At 38.6% G+C, this 11,125-nt stretch overlaps 1 protein-coding gene across 1 annotated transcript in view; it reads left to right on the top strand.

Annotated features, from left to right (window-relative positions):
• Window positions 1-8,783, top strand: part of KNG1 (kininogen 1) — a 14,830-nt gene extending 6,047 nt beyond the window's left edge. The window contains exons 4-10 of the mRNA XM_009080609.1: window positions 416-588; window positions 1,903-2,010; window positions 3,277-3,358; window positions 3,905-4,071; window positions 5,493-5,600; window positions 6,561-6,647; window positions 8,127-8,783. Of these exons, the coding sequence (XP_009078857.1) occupies window positions 416-588; window positions 1,903-2,010; window positions 3,277-3,358; window positions 3,905-4,071; window positions 5,493-5,600; window positions 6,561-6,647; window positions 8,127-8,783 (1,382 nt within the window). The remainder of the gene's footprint in view (window positions 1-415; window positions 589-1,902; window positions 2,011-3,276; window positions 3,359-3,904; window positions 4,072-5,492; window positions 5,601-6,560; window positions 6,648-8,126) is intronic.
• Window positions 8,784-11,125: the final 2,342 nt, after the last annotated feature.

Genomic DNA, 11,125 nt, shown 5'->3' with positions numbered 1-11,125 from the left:
GAAACATGGTGAGGACAGCAAGCAGCTGTGCACAGTGGGTGAGCTTTGAAGAATCTGCAGAACTTAGTTGTAGCCTCCACTGTCTCTGACCTGACTGACAGAGTAATGACTCTTCCCTAGTGGTGTCAAAACTGCATGCAAGGCTTTTCTGAGATTCAGGGATGGCTCAAATTGAGCTCACGGCTGAAGCCATGCCTGGATCCTAATGCCACTCATGGCTCCTGCCACCACAAACCAGGGCATGATTCTAAATGCAATGAATGTCTTTGCAGACCTTGAAACTGGAATGTGGGATGTGCTCATCATGCCAGTTAAAAGCAGAAAAGGTTCTTTCTCATTCCCAGACAGGAAAAATGAAAACCTAAGGCTGCTTTATATGAAGTATTATAATTTTTTTCATTTGTTTCTTTTCCAGATCCACCAAATATAAGATTTACTGTGTCTCCATGTGTTGGATGCTATGTTCCTATACCAAATGACTCTCCACGAGTGCTAAAAATCCTAGAAAAAGTCATTCAACACTTTAACAACCAGAGTCAGGAACCCAACCTTTTCAAGGTTGTGGAAATAAAACAAGCTGAAAGTCAGGTTTGTGCATGATTTTTCTCTAAACTTTACCAAAAAATAACCCCAAAAAGCCAACCCAAACCACATACCTTGTTTGTTTTGTATACATGTTTATGAGTGTAGACTCCATAAATAATTATCTCCATTTATAAGGAATCATTAGCAGTTATCTGCTGGATTTTCAGAGCTGTCAACTGATAGTAAACACATTTTTTTATCTGCAGTTGCATCTAACCAGTGTTCAGCACCAGTTTATTTGCATTCAGTGCTGTCTCATGGATCTTGTGTCACCTGAGATGCTCCTGGGTACATCACTTGGCCTCTCCCTGAGGCTCCAGCAAGAGCAGATCTCTCCTAGGGTCTGTGCCAAAACTGCTAGCCTGCACAGATGTCTCACATATCCTGCAGCCTCTCTAACAGCAGCAGGCACCTATGTTTTTGCAAGGCAATAGGGCCCATATGTCAGCAGCTGCTATATGCTATAGGACAGGTAAACCACACAGAGGAAAACTGGGTAAGAAAAGCAAAACCAGCATGCCACTTGCTGAAAGATTTCTGCACACAGGGATATCTGCTTTGCAAGAAATGACTGCTGAAGTAACAGAAATTCTGTGTCATCTGGTATTCCATGCAACAATGCTTTCTTTCCCTGTGATAAGCTCTCCTATGGCTTGATGTGATGTGGCTAGAATGTAAAGCTTGTTATTTGGTTTTCAACTACTACATAACCTGACACCAAATACAGACCCTTTTCTTTGAACAGATCCTTTTTATTTCCAGAGAGAAAATGAAAAAACAGGGTCACAAAACTGGATAAAACAGCATGTGGGGAAAGGTAAAGTCCAGGATAGACACAATTATGGGTAGATGATAAATGCAGGACACTCTACAACAAGTGATGTCAGCAGTATAAAGTTATATTATTCAGGTATTGTTTTACTGTGTCCCATGCTCAGGAACACAGGACTTGCCAGGCTGGATTAGTGCAGTCGTCTGCTTAGGCCAACTTTCTGGCACTGGGAGTAATCAGTAACAGATACTTTGGAGGAAACGGCAAGAAATCAAGCAGTATGAGGCTGCAGGCTTGCTAGGAGGTGTGGAAACCAAATACAAAGCACACATCTAATATATGCAGAACTTAGTTTACATTTTGTATTACAAGGACAAGATTTTTTTGCTGTCCATGAACACACTGTGGCTTCATGACTACAAAGGGATTTGATGGATGGAAGGCACTAGAAGAGTAGTTTTGCTTTCTCTGCTAATCACATATAATAGTTTAACTTCCAGGTTTGTATTGGTTTACATAATGTATACCCTAAATATCTCTTCCAGGTGGTAGCTGGAATGAATTATAGAATGAAATATGAAATTGAGGAGACTAACTGCTCCAAAGACCAGTTTGACGATTTAACTCCAGAGTGCAAAGTCACTTCTAGAGGTGTAAGTAATCTCCAAAATCTCTTTATCAAGAAAACATCATGTTAACAAGTAATCATTGAGATCTGACTCAAGAAAATATTTATACTCTTGTTTCTGTTTGTGAATGAAGTTTAAATCCATTCTTACAGATAAGAGTCTATTTGTGCCATTAGAACATCCATGTCGTCTACTGAATCACTGACTAAGAGGATCACTGAAATGTTTACAGTTTACAGCAGATTTTTTAGGGATTTCATTTTCAAGTGTCTGACATAGCCCTAAGATCTTGATCCTGAACTGTATGACTTCCTTCTTGTTCTACAGTTAATTAGGGTTTTTTAGATTCTTTGATAAAGGATTTCACCAATATCTTTTTCAAAATCTATGTATATTTTACAACAGGTCTCTTTACTCACCTTTGTTGATGCTTTTGAGGAACTTTGACAAATTTGGAAAATATGACTCCTGTTTGCCACAAACCCCCCAGTCTGTCCTTGATATATTCATTCCCTCTAGTTCTTTCCTTATTACAATTCCTAATCATTGCAATGGTGCAGACATCAATTTTATGGCTCTATAACTTTGTAAAAGAGAACAGGATCAGTATCTGCTTTCTTCCAGCCCTAAGATATCAAGGCAATTTTAAGCAAGTCATCCACCACAGTTCCTTAGAAGACCTGAGTTAATACAAGAAACTCAGTAATGTTTGGTTTGATAATTGAGTAATTTTCTATTTGGTCTTTACAGTTTGAGATAGAAATTCCAGTGAATTCTTCATAAAATAGGATTCTGGCTTGTAAACCTCCTCATTTTTTTCTGTAAAGAACACATACAAATAGTTCATTTAGTTTCTCTTTTATGGTTTATTATCTCCAAGTGGTCCTTCTGAACCCTGATCTTTTATTGGCTCTGCAGACTATCAGGCTTCTGGCTCCCAGGAAGGAAGGAAGGAAGGAAGGAAGGAAGGAAGGAAGGAAGGAAGGAAGGAAGGAAGGAAGGAAGGAAGGAAGGAAGGAAGGAAGGAAGGAAGGAAGGAAGGAAGGAAGGAAGGAAGGAAGGAAGGAAGGAAGGAAGGAAGGAAGGAAGGAAGGAAGGAAGGAAGGAAGGAAGGAAGGAAGGAAGGAAGGAAGGAAGGAAGGAAGGAAGGAAGGAAGGAAGGAAGGAAGGAAGGAAGGAAGGAATTATTTGTAGCATGCCTGACTTACTCTCTTAGCAGGAAGGTATTAGGCTGTGAGCTAGTTTGTTATTTCTGAATAACAAGCACCTGCTTTGTGTTTTTCACTCCAGCGTGTGGGCAAATGTGAAGGCAGAGGATATGAGAATGTACAGGGACACCTCATAGATACTTCAAGCCAATGCAATCTTCCAGGTATGTCATAGGCACTATCAGTTTTAAAAGTTCTGCAATTTTCAGGGTTTTTTTAAACTGTTATTTATTGTTAATTTTCCCTCCACCCATCTATCTGGATACAGATTATCACAGTTTCAGAGCTTTAGAACAGTACAACTTACTACTCCCTGTAGTAAGTGCCACATTCTCACCCATTCAGGCTTGGTTTTCTTCAACACACACATTCATTGTGAATTTCATGCACCTCTTGTTTAACCTAGGTCAGATCTTTCCATACGTGTAGGTGTTCCCTGGCTACCCACACAAATGGCACACACAATTCCTGTTTCTGTGAGAAAACTGTTGTTGAATGTCCCACGTGGCAGTAGGTGCTGTTGCAGTGCTCATTCAGGTAACCAAGATGTGATACTGCTGATCACATAAAACTCAAAGATATTTTAGTTTCATTTCACAGACCCAGACAGGAAATGTTCCATAAGACAGGGGTTTATAACTGTTTTTCCCAGGCTTTAGCTACACTGAATCTGTTGTTTCTTAGATCTGAAATTTCTTGGTCTCTTTCAGTGGATGAAAAGGTTCTTGCTGCCCATTGCCCTGGTTGTCCAATGACTATCCCAAAAGACAGTCCAGAGCTGAAGAAAGTACTGAAGGCTTCTATGGAGAAGTATAATTCAGAGAGCAATGATGATTTCTACTATAAAGATGGAGAAATACAATCAGCAACAGTTCAGGTTGGGATATATCACAGAGATGAGGAACAGACATGACATTATTATTGGTGTGAGCTGAATGTTAGCTCAAGTTGGTATTTAGGTTTGAAATAATGTTTTTCTCTAAGTGTTGATACATGTGGTAACTGAAAAATCGATGCAATTTCTTCTTGCAGAATTTTATGCATCTCGGTTTGCATTCAGAAATGATTCAAAAATCTCCCGTCTCTTGAATTTTGAACTTTTTCTTAAAATAAAAATATTTTTAAAGCATGGGAAGAAGGTTGAGTTAGGGTATCTAATCTCCATGTATCTACCCCACTTTTTACCAGCCTCTGTAACATACCTCAGACTTTTAAAGTATAAGAGTTTTATTAGGCAGAACTACTCCCTTGATCCACCAGACCAATACTCTCTATGTTGTTTTAGGCAGTGTCCACCCTACAGCAGCTCTATGGCCCAAGAAATTAGTCTTCTCAATTTCCCTTAGAAATTGAGAAGATTTCAGCGAGATTCAGAAAAGGATATCTGTCCAAAACTTAGGATATGCAGATAAATAGAGCTGGAGGAAGAAGAACAAGGAATCAGAAGGATAATATTGGTCAGCATTTGCATCTTGCTTACTGTCTCAACACATCACAACAGAGGTTTAGGATAGGCCTGAAAATTAGTCAGAAAGTGGAGTAGTTCAGAAAATACTTGGTCAACAACTACTCCTGAGCATGAGTGGTAGCACTGGAGAAAGCACTAAAAGCACATCAGAGTTTTTCTGAATAACTTACTAATATCTGTGCTTTTTCTTCTTTTAAACTTTTTTCTTCCTTCTAACTTTTCATATCATGATTGATATTAGCATCCATACATTTTTAAAACTGATTTAAAAGAGACAAAATTTCATGTTTTGCCTGCTGTCTCTCAAGAAAGATATATTATCTCAAGCTCTGTGAAAAAATACTAAGAGAACTCACAGCAGGCACATTCTTGAACCCATACAGTTTCTCTCCTTAATGTGCTTGGCAAATAGGTTCATTTTCATCTGAGCTTGTTCATCACACACTTTGTTATACTCAAATTCCACTTTTCTTACATCATATTTGGCTCTCTACAGTGCTATCTCTAATGATTTCATCTGTTACTAATGAAATTACTACAGGCATCCAATAAAACAAAGTCAAAATTGTGGGCCTAATATTATTCTGAGCTTTCTGTTTCCTTCAGCTTCAATGCAGGAACTTTTGAGAATGGGAACTGGAGTAGGGTAGTTGATTAGAAGCAGACAGGTTTACTGACAAATATTCTAATGTTGTTCTTAACATATGTTGGCCCAGTGGTTAGAACTTGTAGAATATAAGTAGTATAAGCTTGTAGAAAACCATCTTTCCTGTGAACCCTTTACAAAACAAATGCCTTTAGCACAGAAAGATTTCTTGCTAATTTTTCAGGTGGTTGCAGGAAAAAAGTATCAAGTAAAATTTACAATCTGGAAGACAAACTGCTCAAAGAGTGAGTTTGACAAACTTCATGAAGACTGTGAAGCCACAACAAGCAGTGTAAGTAACGATGATATTGCCAACTGTAATGTTCCTAATGGACAAGTTCATTTGCACCAGAAATTGTAAATGCTTAAGTAAAATCACGTCCTGAGTTCTGTTACCTCTTTCAGTGAACTTTTGTTTCAACAGGAAGGGCACCTTTCACTGCTTGTAACCCAAGTCAGTCAGCTTTAGGAAACCCTGAAGCTTAATCTGAGTCACTCCAGCTGCAGGATCAGTGCTCACTGCAAAGCCTAAGGAACTTTGGTTTGATAACAATGAATCAAAGCAAGGAGAGGAGGAGGCTGCTCTGAAATGGAATAGCTGCAATACTCCCCACTCTGTGGACTTGCAGCTTAGGAAAACATGAGACAAAAGTGTTACTTGTGTGGAAAGGAATGATGTTTCTGGAGCACATGCTGCTGATACCAGGAAAGTGTGCTCTGGACGCTGGAAAGTAATGATGATAGGGCCAGAAACCGTTGGCAAGGGAGTTGTTTGGGTAGGAGGGCTTTATCTCCCCTCTCTTCTCCCACCATATGAACAGTGCTTACCTGTAAGATTTTAAAATTTGTTCATGCAGCAGATGCTAAAAGAAAAATAAAAGCCTTTCTCTTTATTTCAATTTCACAATTTTCAGTAGGAGAAATACCATCAACAAACCCTATTTCTTAGGAATATTATGCGGATCAAACAGTCAGTGCACCAAAAATGCTGGAGATGAAAAATTCAATTTTCAAGATCCTATCTCAAATCCGAAGTAGAATTAAAGTGTTCACACAGGCATACTATAGCCTCAAAAGCTAAGCAGTGATGTGTCCCAATACAGAAGTATCCATCACTAAAAGAGATTTCATAAATATTTGGGTAAAGTTCCTAATATTTTGAAGTATTATTTAAAATTTTTTTTCAGTCAAAACTTTCCTTTGTGTCTGATATTTTGTTGCTTTAATGTGTTGGGTTTTGTTTCATCAACAGGTATCATTGTCATGTGAAGCACAAATTCATGTGATCCCATGGGAGGATAAAATACTTCCCCAGGTTAACTGCTCTGAACGGAGAGTGGTATGATTCCCTTTCATTACTCATCATCCTAAGTACAGCATAGAACAAAAGCAGTCGTTAAGTTCTTCATCCATTCCAAATTGTCCCATATTTTGTATCAAAAGTTAAGGAGCACATAGTTCTTTAACCAACCTCTGTAATGCCACACTCCTCCCTCTCACCTCTAGCCAGCAACCTGTTACATTGAGCTCAGTTTCACCACAAGGTAAGACAGTGGCTAACAAGGTGATCACAGAAACAAAGGCAAGAGGACAGGGAGAACCTTCTGCCTGTTCACTGCTCCTCTGCATTGCCAGTTAAGCTCTGAAGCATCAAGCCCCATCAGCTCCTTTGAATTACTGTTCATACGAGGTTTAAAAATTAAAGCAAAAGTGTAATTGGCAACACAATAATTATACCCCACAGATTTCCAAAGCATCTGTGAACCTTTTCATATTAGTCGAGTGGCAGATCCTGCCACAGTCATCAGCCTCAGCAGGAGGATCTCTGTTTCTTCCTACTCAGCTCCACAATTAACTAGCCCTGAACATGGGTCAGTTTGAAAGTCTCAGAATAGAATAGAAATATTTTTTATTCTCAGAAATTTCTGATGATTGGAGTTTTTAAATAAATGCAGAGACTCCCATGCTACACTGAATAAAGACAGATCAACCTGCCCTCACAGTGAGTAACTTCACTGTGCTCAGCACCTTCATCACTACATATTCATTCATTATGTATCAACTAATGTCTCCTATTTTCACTACAATATTGTATCCACTTTCAAATGTAGCTCCATCCCAAATAACTCTGATTTGCAGCTGGATAATGATCAGAGACTTTGGTGGGGAGAAGCGAAACCCGTTGGACAGTGACTGCACACCATGCATTCAGTCTTGGTCTTCCAGTTGAATGGTGATGGGGAAGTAGAGATTACTCAGCAACAACTGAATGTTTGATATTATCAGCTTTAACCTCTGTGTCTCATTTCCAGGCAGTATTCTGAAATGCATATGTCAAATCTAGAAACAAAAAATGGAGGTTATATTTCATATAACAAAATGGCACAGATCTGTATATTCTGATGTTGAGACTACTCAGAGATGTTAGCCTTTAGCATAAATTGGTTTTATACACAGCAGTGTTATACTCTAATAAATGCAGGGACATTGAGTCCTAGAAATCAACTATATTGGTCATAAATTAAAACCACTGCATGTGTTTTGCTCTCTGTAGTATCATTCCTCTCTTAAACTAGAAGAATTTCAGCGATCTAGAAATTTTTCTTTTAACATATAGCTGCTAAAACACTCCAGAGTTATTTGGGAGGATGCTTATGTTTGTACACTTACTAGAGATGTAAGAGAATTATTTATTTTACTTTAAAAATCTGCTAAATGATCATATACTACAAAGAGTCTCAGCTTCTGAATTTCCCAAGTCTGAAGCAATTGTTCTTGGTCATGTAACAAATATGGCTATTATCGCAATGTTTTTTAGGAGGTGTTTTTAAGGATGCCTCCTGGATTCACACCTTTCCGGAGCTCTAGTTTGCAAAATCAGCCGCATACAATTTTATACAGTATTGACAAAGAGGAAGAAGAAACAAAGAAAGACGATGGACAGGAACAAGAAGGCAAAGGTGAACCTGACCATAAGCACAAGCATAAGCACAGGCATAAGCACAGGCATGGATCTAAAAAGGACCATGAGTCTGACAAAAGGCACAGGCATGAAGGTGGTTGTGGGCGCAGAAATGGCCATGGGTGTGGGCATAAAAAACACAGTAAAAATGGTAAACATAAACATCCAAACCTCAAATCTTCTGAGGAGTCCTATGAAAGGGGGTTTAATCAAAATGAAACCCTTCTATCATCCAGTGCTGAGACAGCACTGGAGCTGGTTAATCCAGGGGTTGCAAGAAAGGAAACCAGTACACCTGCAGAACCACTAATTCCTTCTGATACTTCTTTATTTAATGGGTTGCCAGATCGCTCAGGATCTCCTCGCCCCAGATGTCCTGGAAAACCATGGAAACAAATTACAGGCCTTCCAGGTTCTTACGGATTTTCCAGAGAATTCAGAGATGTGGATCTCTTGCCTTCTGCAGCAGGAAACAAAGAGCAAGACTTTTCTCTCACAGATGCCATACAATAATTCAAGCATTGTAGGATCCTTTCCAGAAATGATACATAGAAAGTAAGAAAAATACTGTATTTTGAAATGTGTGAAATGTGAAGAGGCAAAAGCTCCTATTCTGTTAACTGAAATACTCAAGTAGGTCACCAGCACTTCTGGGGACCTAAGACCATATGGCAATATTGTGTATTTGCATATATTTGCAGATATGTAAATCAGTGTAACTCATCTGCCTCAAGTTGCTACAAGAATAAAGTGAATCATGGCATCAAATCTCACTGTGTTATGTCTAAAACAATGGCAGAAAGAATTTTGCAGATTACATGAAGAATCTCAACCAAATATGGGTAAAACAAAAGCAAGTCACTACAGAGCAAGGGAGCCTCCCTTAGACATGTGAAATTATGTTTCTCTAATTTACTGAATGATTAAAAGAACAAAACAAAACAAAAGAACTTGTTTCACCTGTCCATTTCTATAAGTTAATTAATATTGCCACCATCTATCATTAGAAGGTTGTTCTGTTGGATGCAATAACAGGGACAGCTGAGAGAATCCTAAATAAAGCAGTTTGATTATACCCTATACACATTATGTTAACTACACAGTAGAAACACTAGGACTGGCAGATTTTCATATGGCATAAGAGCACAAATATTACAGATCAAAAAACAAAATTACAAACTCTTGAAACACCTAAAACTTGTTTGCCTTCCATTATTAGGTTGTGCATAATTTCAAGACTGGATTCAATTTTCTGTTCTGGGTATCTTCCAAAGGTTGAGTTTTGGGTGGGATACATTAGCCAAAAAGCAGCAAATATTTCTTGCAAATTAAAGTATGTTTTCCTTCTGTATGGATCCAATAACTTATTCAGCTGGGAAAAAAAACAAAACCACACAGCAATAAATAAATAAATACTTTAATGCCAGATCAGTTCACCAGTTTGAACTGCTATTCAGTCCCATAAAAGGTTATGGCCTGGGTAAGGTTCTACAAGTGGTAAATCTTCACTGACTTTGTTGTAGAAGACCACATTGCTTGAAAGCACAGTGTAAGTATCCTCCAACACAATGTGCTGGTTTGGGCTGACACAAACTGACACACAGCTGCAATTGTCTGAAGTTGCTTATCCCAGCTGCTGGCACTGCTGTGGCACCAAGAATACACATTCAACAGCTGGGAATGGATCCTTCTTTTGTGCACTGTGCTTCTATTGCCATCACCTTCGTGGTGAGGAAGAGCTAGATAGGTGAAGTCTACTTAGAGATTGCAAAACAGATGGATGAACATGATCAGGAGATCTTGGCCCAAAAGGTCCAGGAAGATCTTGAAATAGAATATAGCTACAAGGAAAGGTGAGAAGACACACAAGTGGAGGAGACAGAGACAGGGTGGAATGATATGAACGTGGTGAAAAGGACAAAAGAAAATAGGAAATTAGGGGCAAAAATGGAGAGTGAATGGGATGGAGAAGCAGATGAAGGTACCACAGCTAAAGAGCTAAAAAGGACAGGAACTGGAGAGAGGAGGTAAGAGAAATAAAAAAAGGCAAGCGATGTGTGCAGGAGGGACTCTCCAATTGTGACAGGAGAGTCCCTGACAAGCCACAGAACTGAACTCATATTTCCTGAACCTAAGCATTCCCTGACACCACAGGCACATCTCCTCTCTCCAATGTCTGGTTCCTTTTTTCTAATTGCTTTAAAAGCTTCATAAAAATCATACTGAAACAGGAACAAAGTCCAAAATTAGAAACTGTCCCCATGAGTATAAATTCAGCCCAGTAATGTGCATCTAAACAACTTTAGACAGTGTAATTGGCTGCCATACTGGGATGTATGGAGAGGCAGACAGACAGACAGATATGTGTCATCTCTGGTGATATATATTCAGAACCACTGTATTTCCTTTCTTTCTAAAAACAAAGGTACTATCCTTTCAGAAGCCATCCAGCTTAACTGGAGCCCCATTTTAAAGAAAGATACAAAAATAATAACTCCTGGATCAATCACTAATCAAATTCTGCTTTTTTTCACACTCCTTTCCTTGCAGCATAAAATGCATAAAATCTTCTTGTTTTAACACATGACAAGGACTAAACTTCAAAGCTAAGTGAAGCAAAGCCTTAAGAGTTATCTTTAGTTCTCTGCTTCTTTTCTCTTTTTTTTCTGAATATTGACTGGTATGATTTGGCTGTAACTGGGAATTCTTTGTGCCTGCTGAATTATTAAAAAGGAGTATAAGCTCAAAACAGTTTTTCTTTAAATTACTGTAGCACTATAAGTTATTAATGCAAAATTACTATAGAAGAAATAAAGATGCGAAGATGAGAAAAACAAAGCTTTCTTCCCATTTCT

This window comes from Acanthisitta chloris, unplaced genomic scaffold (assembly GCF_000695815.1).
Source record: "Acanthisitta chloris isolate BGI_N310 unplaced genomic scaffold, ASM69581v1 scaffold1438, whole genome shotgun sequence".
NCBI lineage: Eukaryota > Metazoa > Chordata > Aves > Passeriformes > Acanthisittidae > Acanthisitta > Acanthisitta chloris.
This window is presented reverse-complemented; position numbering and strand designations above follow the sequence as displayed.